Source organism: Trichomycterus rosablanca, chromosome 20 (assembly GCF_030014385.1).
Source record: "Trichomycterus rosablanca isolate fTriRos1 chromosome 20, fTriRos1.hap1, whole genome shotgun sequence".
In the NCBI taxonomy this organism is placed as follows: domain Eukaryota; kingdom Metazoa; phylum Chordata; class Actinopteri; order Siluriformes; family Trichomycteridae; genus Trichomycterus; species Trichomycterus rosablanca.
This window is the reverse complement of record NC_086007.1, coordinates 4057702-4072936: the sequence shown is the minus strand read 5'-3', so window position 1 is coordinate 4072936 and position 15235 is coordinate 4057702. Positions and strand designations below refer to the sequence as shown.

The 15235-nt window shown below is 42.2% G+C and overlaps 1 protein-coding gene across 1 annotated transcript in view; it reads right to left on the bottom strand.

Annotated features, from left to right (window-relative positions):
• Positions 1–1374: 1374 nt before the first annotated feature.
• dchs1a (dachsous cadherin-related 1a) overlaps positions 1375–15235 on the bottom strand; it is a 136020-nt gene continuing 122159 nt past the window's right edge. Inside the window, 9 exon segments of the mRNA XM_063017327.1 lie at positions 1375–1758; positions 1795–4044; positions 6236–6374; positions 6804–7090; positions 7417–7547; positions 9065–9216; positions 9525–9719; positions 11410–11546; positions 14122–14988. Of these exon segments, the coding sequence (XP_062873397.1) occupies positions 1445–1758; positions 1795–4044; positions 6236–6374; positions 6804–7090; positions 7417–7547; positions 9065–9216; positions 9525–9719; positions 11410–11546; positions 14122–14988 (4472 nt within the window). The 3' untranslated portion in view covers positions 1375–1444.

Below are 15235 nucleotides of genomic sequence, written 5' to 3'. Positions count from 1 at the left end.
GCAGATTTCCAGTTGATGCGTGGTGTTTCCAAAAATGATGCTCATTATACGCACAAAGTGTAAAAATACAAAATAAAAGTGCTGCCACAAGCTGCCATGAGAAACAAAGAATGCTTCTTATATGTTGATCTCCTAAAAATCCTGTATTTAATTGGGAAAAAATCAAACTGCTAAATGCAGAGGATAACTAGTCATGTGATTCTGGCCTTCCACGCCCTAACCTTGCTTGTCCTTTCATACACAGATCAGGCATAACATTATGACCACCTTCCTAATATTGTGTTGGTCCCTCTTTTGCTGACAAAACAGCCCTGCAACTGTGATGCCCTGTGTATTCTGACACCTTTCTATCAGAACCAGCATTAACTTCTTCAGCAATTTAATCTAATCTGTTGGATCAGACCACACGGGCCAGCCATCGCTCCCCACGTGCATCAACGAGCCTTGGCTGCCCATGACCCTGTTGCAGTTTTACCACTGTTCCTCCCTACTGACCACTGCAGACCGGGAACACCCCACAAGAGCTGCAGTTTTGGAGATGCTCTGACGCAGTCGTCTAGCCATCACAACTTGGCTCTTGTCAAACTCGCTTCTAACATCAACTTTGAGGATAAAATGTTCACATGCTGCCTGATATATCCCACCCATTAACAGGTGCCGTGATGAAGAGATAATCAGTGTTATTCACTTCACCTGTCAGTGGTCATAATGTTATGCCTAGTCTGTGTATAAGCTTTGGGCAAAAACATCTGGCTTATGAAGGAACACATGTATGTTGAAGTAAAATCTGTAATTATTTTATATGTTATATATTAGAAGCTGATTCTTTAGATTTAGATTCTTTAGATATATTAAAAACCTTTCTTTAGACTGTTTAATCAAGTGAGCAGCATCCTAATCCTTCTAAGACTATCGAGACAAGGTGTAAAGCTGTGCTGTGTTAAAAATACTGATAAATGACAAGAAGTAATTCATAATATCAATGAGAAAAGTAAGAGCTTCATTTAGCATTATTAGAATACTTAAGAATGCCAACCATAAACCAGGTAAACTGGAACAAATTTCATTACAATATCATTTTTACAGTCACTTATATACAAATAAAAAAATCGGAAAATGACACAAATGCCACTTTCAAGTCCAAAAACCCCACAAATAGAAGTACAAAAATATATCATACAAAATGTTTTCTTCTTACAAAACACGTAGCTCTCGATTAGAATGTGCAAATGCAGGAAATAGCATGTGTCCTTCAAGAGAGAGAGAGTCAAACTGGCATCGATTCTCAATGTCCAACATGGTCATTAAACACTGCACCCTTAAACTCTCTGGCCAGCCAGTGAGGCAACGTAACATTATGGCAATACTGGGCATCTGTCATGTACAGGGTCCTGAGTCAGGTAGGATGCGTTCTGTATCAGTCCAGTAGATGGTTTTATGAGGGTTAAAATCTAAGCTCTGTCTCCTCGCTGTGCTCTATGGAGTGGTCAGTACTAATAACAGAGGAAGGTGGTCCCTGGTTGACACCATAGGGGGAGATGGCTGGCGAACGTGCAGCTAGTGGGGACAGGGAGGGTGAAAACCTGGGCGACATGGCTATTGAAGAAACAGAGCCATCGTGGCTAATTGGGGATCGCTTTAATGTTGAAACATGTGGAAGAGTTCGTCCAACAGCAGGTTTTGGAAGGACAGTTTTAGCCCCAGGATGAGCAACAGATGTGATAAGAGGAGGGGGGTCAATTCTTGGCTTCGGATCTGCTTTTGCTTTGAGCTGAAATGGCCGGCGAGAGTGACCCACGGCATTCTCGTCCTTGAGCCTGGCAATTTCTGTAAATACATTAGCCAGTGGCTGAAACTGTGGGCACCAGTTAAGGAGGTAGTCCCAGTTGTAGCTGCCTCTCAGTTCCTCATCACTAGCAACGATGGCTGTAAGAGATCCATCCACCATGGGCTTCCCATCCTCTGGGAAAGTATAGTCTTTAGTTTGCGAGATGTTAAGCCCACGTCCTACCGCGAGGTACCCACCACCATCATCCCGATACACTGCTGTCTGCCCTGGCAGCAGAGTTCCACCCAGGCTTCCCATCTTTTTGGCTTTGAACCACTGGTTTGCATCCATTCCAGGCTCACCTGAGATGTCCGAGAGCTGATCTGCGTCTTGCTGAATTCCAGAGTCAGGTCCACGTGCTGATATGTGCTCCTGCATGGAGGAGGAAATGCTAGAGACTCGTGGATACTCGTTAATCATGCGAATTTCATCATCCTCAGCCGCTTCTGCCTCCGCCGATCCTCTTCCACTAGAGTGAGAGGGGTCCAGAGACCCACCTCGAGTGTAAGAAACTCCTTCATTAGCACTCTGGTCTTCGGCATATCCAGGAAGAGTCTGGTAATAAAGTTTGTCAGCTCCATGGACAGTGGGTTCATCGAGAGTGTCTAGGATTGTGCCAGGGCTTAAAATATCATCACGGTTCTCTTCATACTTCTTTCGTCTGGATCTCAACAGGTAGAGCAATACAGCAATAATAATCAGGACCACTATAGCTGCTAAGGATGCAGCAATGACACTTGCTAGCAGCATATTCACATCTGTAGTTAGACCAAAGGTCGTATGAGTGATATCCACGATAACCTGAGCAGTGGCTACTCGTGAACTCTCCAACGGACTATGGGCTACTACATCTAGAGTCATTTCACGGGTCTCTCTCTTAGATCGACCGGTGTACTGTCCATAAGCATCCATCTTTAGCAAAATCGCTCCTGTAGAGATGTTGACCTCAAAGTAAGGTGAGCTGTTCGCAAGGCTGTAGAGAACAATCCCATCTATACCACCGTCCTCATCTTTCGCAATCACTTGGCCGATGCTTTGCCCTTTCTTTGCTCCCTCGGGGACATGGAAGGCAAACTTTAAACTCGTAAAAACAGGGTCATACTCATCTTCGCCAGTCACATAGACTTGAACCGTAGTGGTTGCAGAGTAGTTACCCGCATCCATTGCCACGGCAACAAAATGGAATGCATTCATCTTCTCAAAGTCAAAACTGGAGCAGGTCTGAACCTCACCAGAGGTCTGGTTGACCAGGAATGACTCTTTGCCACTCCCTGATTTATCCATAATGTAATATTTTAGCTGACCGAATGCCCCAGCATCATGATCGATGGCATGCAGGATGGTGACTAGAGTATTCTGAGGCTGGTTCTCACGAATGCTCGCCGTCAGTGTTTTAAGAGGGAAGAAAGGTCGATTATCATTGATGTCCTTGATCTCTATTGTAACAGGAGCAAGAGCAAAGTGTCCCTGGGCATCTGAGGCTTGCACGATGAGTATGTGAGATGACTCCTGCTCGTTGTCCAATGACCTCCGCAGACGAAGAGCGCCAGTACGCTGGTCTAATGAGAAGAGCTCACTTTCATCTCCAGACACGATTGAGTACTGCACCTCTCCATTTGGTGTAGAATCCGGATCTAGTGCTGATAACTGAAGTACTTCCATTCCTGTCTCGGCACCTTCACTGAGGACAACATTGTACTCCGCCCTGTTGAAGGCTGGTGGGTTGTCGTTGGTATCTACTACTGTGATTAGAACAGGAACGCTTGAGCTTCGTTGGGGGATTCCACGGTCTGAAGCCACAATTGTAAGATTATAGGCTTGTACAGCTTCAAAATCAAGCTTCTCAGCTAAGATTAAGGTTCCAACTATCTGAAATCCATGACCCTCTAGGAAGCGTATGCTACTCTCTATTTGAAAGGCATTGCCAATGTTTCCACTGGCAATGGAGAAGTCAAATCCACAGTTGTCCCTAGACAGGTCTGCGTCCACAGCCTCCAGGGTGAGGACAGTGGATCCAGGGAGCTCGTCCTCTGACACAGCCGCTCTGTATTCTGTTTGTTGGAACACAGGGGCATTATCGTTGATGTCAGACACGTGTACTTGCACTGTGGTAAAACCAGTCAGTGTTGGAGTTCCACCATCACGAGCCTCGATTATCACCAGGAAGGATGGTCGCTCTGAATCAAACTCTACCCTTTGTTTGATGAAAAGAGTGCCTGTGTGAAAACAAAATATTAAAACAGCTTAGAATCCAAAAGTAACAGACATGGCTACGTATGTACAGTTAAAGGTACATTTATTTAAGCTTGGTTTGTCCACAATTCCTGACATTCAATCCTAGTACACATTCCATCTTTTAGCTCAGTTAACTTCTATATTTTAAAAACATGAAATTTCAGAATAATACAATGATTTATTTTTTACATACACATGGTTAGTGTATTTGACTGCATTGCCTTTGTTTAACTTGGGTCAAGCATTTTACCCCTACAAGCTTCTCAGAATAAGTTGCTAAGATTTTGGTCCAGACCTCCTGACAGAACTGGTGGAACTGAGCCAGATTTGTAGACCTTCTTGCTCACACACACTTTTTTAGTTGTGCCCATAATTTAACATTTATATTTTCAGCATTTAGCAGACACCTTTATCCAAAGCGACTTACAGTACAGTTACAGTATACAATCTGAGCAATTGAGGGTTAAGGGCCTTGCTCAAGGGCCCAACAGCACTAACCTGGCAGTGGTGAGGCTTGCACCAGCGACCTTTTGATTACTAGTCCAGTACCCTAATCCACTAGGCTATGGCTGTCCCTAATTTTAAATGACAGGGCTTTGTGATGGCCTCTCTATTACCTTTGCTGTCCTTAAGTTATTTCACCACTTTTTGGAAGTATGCTAGGGGTCACTGTCCATTTGGAAGAACCATTTGAGTGTAAGCTTTAAAATGTTGCTTTAATATCTCATAATAGAAACATAATTCTTCTCATAACACCATCAAGTGCACGAGTCCCTCCTGCTGCAAAGCACCCCCATAATATGATGCTGCCATCCCTGTGCTTCACGATTGAGAAGGTGTTCTTTTGGCTTTCTTCCATTCATAACAACGGTCATTATGGACAAACAGTTCCATTTTTCTTTGATCAGACCGGAGAACATTCTCCAAAATGTAAGATCTTTGTCCCCACGTGCAGTTACAAACTGTAACCTGATTTTATGATGGTGGTTTTTCTTTCAGGTCATGTCAACACAGTACATGTTTTACTGTTAATATGGATACTTTTGTACCCGTTTCCTCCAGCATCTTCACAAGGTCATTTGCTTTTGTTGTTGGGATTGATTTTTATTTTTCACACCAAAGTACGTTCATCTCTAGGGTTAAGAAAGTGTCACCTTTCTAAACGATGACGATGGTATGATGACTATGAGGTCCCATGTTTGGAAATTGCTTGTCGAGGCCCACACTTCTTTTTCTGATGCCTCTGATGATTTATTTTGACTTTCCCATGACGTCTATTAAAGAGGCAAGTAGGCCTTGTGGTAGAATAAAGGTACACCTCCAATTAACTCAAATGATGTCAATTAGCTTTTTAAAAGCTTTATGGTGGAACTTTTCCTGTCAGACAGCAAACTCAGACACGAGATTCTTTTTAGCTGGATTGAAGTTTAATGAAAGCACAATTGTGGATTCTTACATACAGCATAGAAGCATACCGCAGTAAGAACAACCTAAGTAAATTTACATAGGTCTTTTTACACCTCTATCTCCCTCTCCATCGCCAACCCCTCCTCCTCGGAGTCAGACACAAGAGAATCATCAGGAAGATGATTCTTACATGCACATGTGCTATTCAAAAATAAGAAGATCCATCTTGGCGCCATAGCGCCATAGAGTCTGCTATGTTCTAAATAATTCTGGTTTTGTGATGTGATATAGATCTTTCTTAGATATCTTTTGTTTTTACATCCTTGTTCTGTTCTCTTTTGTGACCTCGGTCACAGTACTCTTAAATACCTTCTTGCTGAATACGTGAAAACCATCTTACACTTTAAATATGTGAAATACTCTTATATGATTTTATAAGAAGTCCCTCACTCATAATTGTCTATCACAGCTTCTAAAGCCATGATATGGTTTGCTGGAAATTTCTGAGCTATAAGGCAACGTCAACTTGGTGTGTTTCAACTTCTGACCCGATGGAATTTTGATCTAAATGAAATGAAGTTAAATGATCTGTTTGTAAACATGTGGAAAATTGCTTGTGTCCTGTACAAAGTAGATTATTCTAACTATAATATGTTGACATGGAATCTGTGGAGGGGATAAATATTAGTTTTAATGACATTAACCCAAGTGTATGTAAACCTGAACTGTAAGAAGAATGATAGACTTCCTGAAGACAAAACCTACCGTTATTTTGGTCAATGTAGAACATGTCTTTCCTTGACACAACACTGTATGTAATCTTGCCATTTTCTCCAGAGTCCTGGTCAGTCGCTGTCACAGTTATAACAGAACTGCCGGCTGGAGAGTGTTCAGCGAGCGTCACCTAAAAAATAAAAACACAAACCGAGATTTATTCTTTACTGTTGTAGGAATACGGTATTCCAAGATTAAGCATCTCCACGATTAAGAAGCATAAGGAAACAATTAAGTTATTAAGGAAACAATTAAATTAAATTTGCAGGTTTTAATGTATTTTTTTTATAGATTTTTAACTGTTTTCTAATTGTATTTCAGTGTTTTTTTATATTATATTTGTGTTAAATATATGTAGCCCAAAATATATGTAGTTCCACGGGACCATGGAACGCATTAACAGGTTTCACATACATCCTTATGAGAAAAAATACCTTGAAACTCAAAGTCTTTTAAACTCAACACCACTCCCAGAACCAATTAACGTTAAGTTTCAAGGTACCACTGTGTAGCTGTTTAGATCACCTTTCCTGAGACAGGCGCCTCCAGTGGGCCATACCTGATAAAGGTCCTGAGTGAAGACTGGGGAGTTATCATTCACGTCCTCAACCAGTACAGTCAGATTGGCTTCGCTCTGGTGTACAGAGTCGGACGTGCGAACGGTCATGGTGTACCACGTCCTCTCCTCATAATTCAGCTCTCCGGTCAGAGACACCCCTCCTCCATACCGATGTATCCCAAACTTCCTGTGGGTTTCCGGGTCCAGGTGCAGGGAGTACGAGAGAGCAGGACCGGAGTCCACATCATTGCCCGTCACTTGGGTGATCACTGTGCCGATCAGTGTGTCTGGGTGAAAGCAAATGAGGTTCAGATGTTTAAAACGATTTGTAATGAGGTCACTTAGAATAACACACTGTGTACACTGTGTATTACAGCTTTCTGCCCCGGGCTGTCATGTCCACGTATTTGCTTTTAATTTTCACAATCCTTGGAAAACATGATACTACATCCTTTATGACAGGATATGATCAGCGAGATCTTTTTTTTTTAGTAATTGTAATTAAGTTGACCTTTCGGGCCCGCTCGCCTGGCCGTTCGCCCACCGCAGATCGGAGCGGCTCGAGTTAGCTGATAAGACTGATGTTACTGAGTTCAGCCAGCAGTCAACTTACTCTCAGGAACTCGCACTTCGAGAGGAAGCGGAATCGTGGGCCGGTTGTCGTTCGTATCCACTATGATCACAGTCAGAGTGGCGGAGCCTGCCAGACGAGGACTGCCCCGGTCCGTCGCCATGATGACCAACCTGTGGGCACAGAAACGGCACGTATTACAAATAATGATACAGAATTTTTTACAGAATCATTATCTTAACCCTTTAATAGTCTCACCAAGAAAATAATGTTTGAAAATAATTTCTTTGCTTTTCTTAGTTTCCTGGGACTAAATCAACAACAAACTATTATTTTTTGTAATTTTTAATGAGCCTCTACCAAACAGTTGAGATGATCAACAAAAATTATGCTGTCATGCTTCACAGACGCTCTACAGAATTATCCACGGTAACGGACTCCAACTCCCGAGATGCACCAGTCTGACCTGTGACGCCGCTAACCAATCAGAACTTGATTGCGAGATCAGTTTCACCTGAGTTCTAGTTCACTGCTGGTATAAGTACCTGTACGTTTGTGAAGCTCTTTGCGAAGTATTGCCACTGTTTACAGCTGCATACCGAGCGTTCTTTCATTGTTTATTGATTTCGTGCATTGACCTGTTTTTTTTTATATCTTCACTTCGATTTTTGTCTTGCCCTTTTGTACCGTATTTTCGAGTTATTGTCTCTGGTTTTCGATCCTGTTTCTGTCTACCGTTTTTTCCCTTTTGAACTGTGTTTTTATTTTATTTATGCATTTTCTTCCCTTATTCTCCTTTTTAGCTCGTCCAATTTGCGCGATTGCATCATGCTTCCTCCCCACCAATGCCGATCTCCGCTCTGATTGAGGAGAACAAAGCTAACCCACGCCCCCTCCGACACGTGGGCAGCAGCCGTATGCATCTTGTCACCTACACTTTGACGAGTGCAGTGCAGCTCAGCACTGTGTACAGAGAGACACACCCTGACAGCACTCCTTTCTCATCTCTGTGCAAGCAGCATCAATCAGCCGGCAGAGGTCGTAACTGCATTAGTTATGAGAGAGAGACCCCATCTGGCTTAATCCCACCCCTATCTGAAAAACAGGCTGTCCATGTGGCCACTCAGCCCAACCGGCAGGCAGAGCTAAGATTCGATACGATGTATTCGAGATCCCAGCTCAGGTTCCAGCGTGTGATTTTATCGCTGTGCCACCTGAGCGGCTTTTGGACTGTGTTTTTGATCTGATGCTTTGGTTCTGTGATCATTTGTACTTTGACTACGTTTTTTGGTTCCGCTCTGCACATTAAAGTCTATTCCATTTTACAGTGCAAGCGTCTCATTCCAGTCTGTAACATTACAGATGCAACTTCCATGGATGATTTTTCAGCTGCAGCTTTGAGTTGACATATGTTATGAAGGCTGTTTTCTTAAAACCATCTACCAATATTTTTGAGTTTAAAACAGGTCAACCATGGAGTAGATACGGCCCAAACACGATTATTTAAATACAGCTTTTTTACCCAGGTATTTAGACTCAAACTAGGGTTAACATCAATAAGAAACATCAATTTATTTACCCAAGCAGACTTATTTCTTTAAAGAAGACCCAAGATATTAGAGCTAGATGAATACTTGTACCACCAGACTGTACCAACAGCACCCACTAATGCCAAAAGTTAAATAATTACTTAGTCTGTATCCAGATTTCTCTGTCCATGATGGCAGCGGTGGAGATGCTGCCGCTGAGCGGGTCGATCTTGAACAGGCCGCTCATGGAAGACGACCTGATCGAGTAGGTCACCTGGCCATTCTGACCCTGGTCGACGTCGTCTGCCAGAACCTGAGGAAATTACAAATTTGGAATGAAAATATAGATGGATTTACAACAGCTGCTCTATTGTAACATGAGACCGGGAGCAATATTGAGCTTGGAACACTTTTATTTAGCTGGGAAAAAAACACAAAGCTGTTGTGGCTGTTCAGACCAACCGAGGCTATGTTTTAATCACCGGTAATTAAAACATTAAAGAGAAAGCCATGGAAACTTCACCCGCAAATCTGTTTCATCCCAGGGCATCTAGGCTCTGCTCTGGAAAATTCACACATTCACAAAAGTCAACTGTTGTGCAAACACTGGAGGCGAGGTACCTGAATGATGGGGAAATCGTATCCCTGGGCCTCCCGTACATAAGCAACGTAATTATGGAGCTGGAAGCGTGGTAAGTTGTCGTTGACATCCTGAAGGATTAGGTTTACAGCCATGAAGGAGCTGGAGGAGGCCGTTTCAGCCTTGATCACTAGGCGGAGACGAGGGGTCTCCTCAAAGTCTAACCCCTTGGAGCTCTCTACCCAGATCTCACCTAAAGTGAAGGCAATAAAATAACCAATCAGCATCAGTTACATGCAGGACATGTACATTTTAATCACTACTGTAAAGCATGTTAATGAGATTAAACTGCCTCTGCTGGGACCTAAAACAAGACTCTTAATCATCAGTAGCCTGAACTGTATCCTGTCTTAACTGCAAGCAGGTTTGGATAAGAATGTCTGCCTGATGCCTAAATGGTAATGGTAAACCTACTGGTATTACTGTCCAACCCTGAACATATTTAGGAGGAAACCAGTAAGGCTTTGGGGAAGCAAAGTGTTTTAAGGTGGAATAAATAATTCTTAACGTTTTAAACCTAAAAGAATCATGTTAAGAACCTCATTGATTGATTTATTGTTTGAGTCATTCATTCACTCATTTATTCACTTATTTACTAATCCATTCATGTATTCATTCATTCATTCACTCATTTACTTATCCATTCATTCATTCATTTATTCATTCACTTATTTACTTATCCATTCATTCACTTATTCATTTTCTTATCCATTCATTCATTCATTCACTTATTTACTTATCCATTCATTCATTCATTCACTCATTTACTTATCCATTCATTCATTCATTTATTCATTTACTTATCCATTTATTCATTCACTTATTTACTTATCCATTCATTCATTCACTTATTCATTTACTTATCCATTCATTCACTCATTCACTTATTTTCTTATCAATTCATTCATTTATTCACTTATTTACTTATCCATTAATTCATTCACTCATTCATTCACTTATTTTCTTAACCATTCATTCATTCATTTACTTATTTACTTATCCATTCATTCATTCACTCATTCATTCACTTATTTACTTATCCATTCATTCATTCATTCACTTATTTATCGGTCACAGGACATACACACAAACACACACACACACACCTAGGACAATTTTTACTAGCTTCAATTAACCTGACTGCATGTCTTTGGATTTGTGGGAGGAAACCGGAGCACACAGAGGAAACCCATGCAGACACAGGGAGAACATGCCAACACACAGAAAGGACCCTGGCCATTCGGCTGGGGATTCAAACTTCTTTGTGTGACAGCACTATCCACTGCACCACCATGCCACCCACTGAACAGATTATATGATTTAAAATACCAATAGATATAAAAAGCCTGGATAATGTAGATGTACTGATTTCTGTACACTAATAAACACAAAGTTCTGAATCACACCAAAATACTGAAAGTCACACATCAAGATCACACAGAGACTTTCTTTGTTATAACTAGATGGCAACAAAAACATGGTCTCACTTAATTGGATCAAGGCGCTGGCAACTGCAACCTATTTTATTTATTCTGTGTCTGTATAGTTGTGGTTATTATTCAAATTCATGAAGTGCAGGACTCAGTTTATTTATCCTGTCTGTACATTTCCTTCTATTACTGTATTTACTTATTCATGCTCTGTGTGTGTCTACGCCAGATACAGTCTGCATTCAAATTCACTTGAAGACGCCTAGGCTTTAAAACTGCTTTTACACTGGCTTGATGGACACGTGGACAGGACTGACCAGAACAAATCTTTTCTGACTGTGTAACATAATTATAATTAGGAAAAATGTCCTACATAACTCACGTTTTATTCACTTTAATTCTCGAGCTGGCCACATGAATCGTTTTGATTTGAAACCCTGATTTAAACTGTAATCGTACCAGTATAGGAGCTGATGCTGAAAGTCTGCAGCTTGTTGCCACTAAAAATGCTGTAGCTGATGCCGCTGCGGGAGCCGTCAGGATACTGAGCCTGGATCTGCACCACCGACGTGCCTATAAGATTCAGGATATAAACACGGAACATTATAGTAACAGTAGAAACCTCAGAAACAAACACAGTCACATGTAATATGTCACTGAAAACATCTGATGTAGATTCAGTACATTCTCTAGAACTTACAATTAATAATTGAGATAAAGTCAATGTGTTTGGTTGAATTTAGCTGAAGTTAAACTCTAAATGCACCACAGACGCTAAAACTAAAAAGTTATTCTGACCTAAAACAAACTTTACCTTTAATTTTATGTAACACTGACATTTATCGATAAAAATACTTAGTATATATACACACCAATCAACCATAACATTAAAATCACCTCCTTGTTTCTACACTCACTGTCTATTTTATCAGCTCCACTTACCATATAGAAGCACTCTGTAGTTCTACAATTATTGACTGTGGTCTATCTGTTTCTCTACATACTTTTTTAACCTGCTTTTACTCTGTTCTTCAATGGTCAGGACCCCCACAGAACCACCACAGAGCAGGTATTATTTAGGTGGTGGATCATTCTCAGCACTGCATTGACACTGACATGGTGGTGGTGTGTTAGTGTGTGTTGTGCTGGTATGAGTGGATCAGACACAGCAGCGCTGCTGGAGTTTTTAAATACCGTGTCCACTCACTGTCCACTCTATTAGACACTCCTACCTAGTTGGTCCATCTTGTAGATGTAAAGTCAGAGACGATCGCTCATCTATTGCTGCTGTTTGAGTTGGTCATCTTCTAGACCTTCATCACAGGACACTGGACATGGGGTGCTGTTGGCTGGATATTTTTGGTTGGTAGACTATTCTCAGTCCAGCATTTACATTACATTTACATTTTTAGCATTTAGCAGATGTCTTTATCCAAAGCGACTTACATTACAGTTACATTATACAGTCTGAGCAATTTAGGGTTAAGGGCCTTACTCAAGGGCCCAACAGCAGCAACCTGGCAGTGGTGGGGCTTGAACCAGAGACTCTCTGATCACTGGTCCAGTACCTTAACCACTAGGCTGCAGCTGGCCCCAGCAGTGACAGTAAGGTGTTTAAAAACAGGTTGTGTCTGATCCACTCATACCAGCACAACACACACTGACACACCACCACCATGTCAGTGTCACTGCAGTGCTGAGAATGATCCACCACCTAAATAATACCTGCTCTGTGGTGGTCCTGTGGGGGTCCTGACCATTGAAGAACAGCATGAAAGGGGGCTAACAAAGTATGCAGAGAAACAGATGGACTACAATCAGTAATTGTAGAATCACAAAGTGCTTCTATATGGTAAGTGGAGCTGATAAAATGGACAGTGAGTGTAGAAACAAGGAGGTGGTTTTAATGTTATGGCTGATCGGTGTATATAGGGTAAGAGTAACCATCTTTATACAGTCCTTTTTACTGTTTTATAATTACTGAAACGTGGATTAAAATGAGTTTTATGTAAACGACACGCCTCTGATAGTAAACAGGTCTGACATGCGTGTGAGAGTAAACAGGCCCGTTGTAGTTTGTCTTCACGCAGCTGAAGCTGATTTATCGATTGCACTTAAAACAGCTTTAGCCGTTTTCATAAACCAGACATGGAATGATTCATGGATTATTGTGTCCTCAGATCTGCACTTGTTTTTACACAACTGTAAGTAATAAGAACCATAGTGAGGTTTTTTAGTAAAACAATTCCAGTAAACACTGGGAGGTATGAAGTATAGACATATAGACAGCTGTAATAAGTCAATAACATAAAGAAATCTATATATGCTTCCAAATTGCAGCAACAGTTTAGGAAAGGCCCTTTCCTGTTACATTAAGCGAGCTCTACAAAGACATGAAGAAAAGCTTGGTTTGAAGGAACTCCAGTGTCCTGCACCAGAGTCCTGACCTCAGCCGAACTCAACAGCTCTGGAATGAACTGGAACATCAACTGGGGCTTTCTTGACCAACATCAACATCAGCGCCCAGCCTAACAAATGCCCTTTAAACTGAATGGGCACAAATTCCCACAAACAGTTTTGTAAGAAGCCTTACGTAGTAGTGCGGCTCAGGTCATTCTATTTTAATACCAAGTTTATGGTCAGGTGTCCAAATACTTTTGGCCATAAAACCCAGTAGTTAATCTTAGCCTAATCAAAAGTTTTACCCTACACCTGGGCTGCATCTGAAATCGCATACTTCCATACTGAACAGTACGCGAAAGCAGTACGCGAGAGACGGTAGTGTAGTATTCATTAAACAGTATGCGAAAAGTACCTGAATGACCTACTGCATGGGCAGCCGTTTTTGAGTATGCAAACGATGCACACTTGCGGTCAGATAATCGATCCCATAATTCAACTGGAGCTGCAAAGGCGTTCGTAGCGAGGAAGAAATATGACGGAAAGTGAAGTAGGACAAAAATTACAAACGTAATGATTAAGTACAACCCTGAATAACGTTGGTAAGATGGCGGATGCAGTATGTCTGAAGTTGCGTGCATACTGCTTTACCGCTCGAGCAGTGCGCACTGCCTCCAATCTAGTACATACTGTTTAAGTATGCGATTTTGGACGCAGCCCTGGACTCTTATCAGGAAGTCTGTAATACCTTTGGCAGCGTTTTCTTGTAGGCTGACGTCCCTGGAGTTTCGACTGAAGCGGATTCCAGTGTAGCTCTGCTCACGGACGTAGACCACCACCACGCCTAACGACGACTGCGCTGAACTTCCCTGGTCCATGGCCTGGACTATGAGTGTCCGCTGGCTCTGAGTCAGACCGTGGAGTCTCTCAGTTGCCTGAATGTCTCCGGTCAGCGAGTTTATAGTGAAGCCTTTTACCGGATTGGCAAACCGGTAGAACACAGATCCATTCGCACCAAAGTCCTTGTCCTCGGCTCTCATGGTGGCTAAGACGCGGTGGCTGGCAAAGCTGTTGCTGGACACATTGATGATGAGCGGATCTGTGATGAAAAAGGGTGCGTTATCATTCACATCGAGAACGTGGACGCTGACCTGAACGGAGGAATTGCGAGGGTTGCTAGGAGAGACGTCCATGGCGTAAACCTGGAAGCTGTAGGATGCAATTTTCTCTCGGTCCAGTGTTGCAGCTGTGATGATGCGACCAGTATGCTGGTCAACCATAAACATGCCCTTAGACTCCTGGCTGAGGAAGTAGATCACCTGACCATTAGAGCCCTCGTCCAGGTCAGTGGCTGTGACTTCCAGAACTAAAGAACCTTCAGAAGCATCTTCAGCAATCTCCACAGTGTACGTGCTGCCGGTGAAGACTGGACTGTTGTCGTTCAGGTCCAGGATACTAACGTCCAGAGTGGCGGTGCTGCTCAGGGAAGGAGTTCCTAGGTCTCGAGCCTCTACTGTAAGGGTATAACGGGATTTCTTCTCTCTGTCCAGAGCTCTGGAGGTGGACAGCAGGCCTGAGTTCTTGTCCAAGTAAAAGTCGCCTAAAGAGTCTCCGTCTAAAAGGATAAACCAACACAGTCAAGAAGCTGCCAACAAAGATGATATTATTTATTTATTATTAGGATTTTAACGTCATATTTTACACACTGTGGTTACATTCATGACAGGAACAGTAGTTACTGCTTATTCATTAGTTCAAGGTTTTAATGTCAAACACAGTCATGGACAATTTTGTACCTCTAATTCACCTTACTTGCACATCGTTGGACATCGCTCCACCTGGGAATCAAATTCCAGGACTTT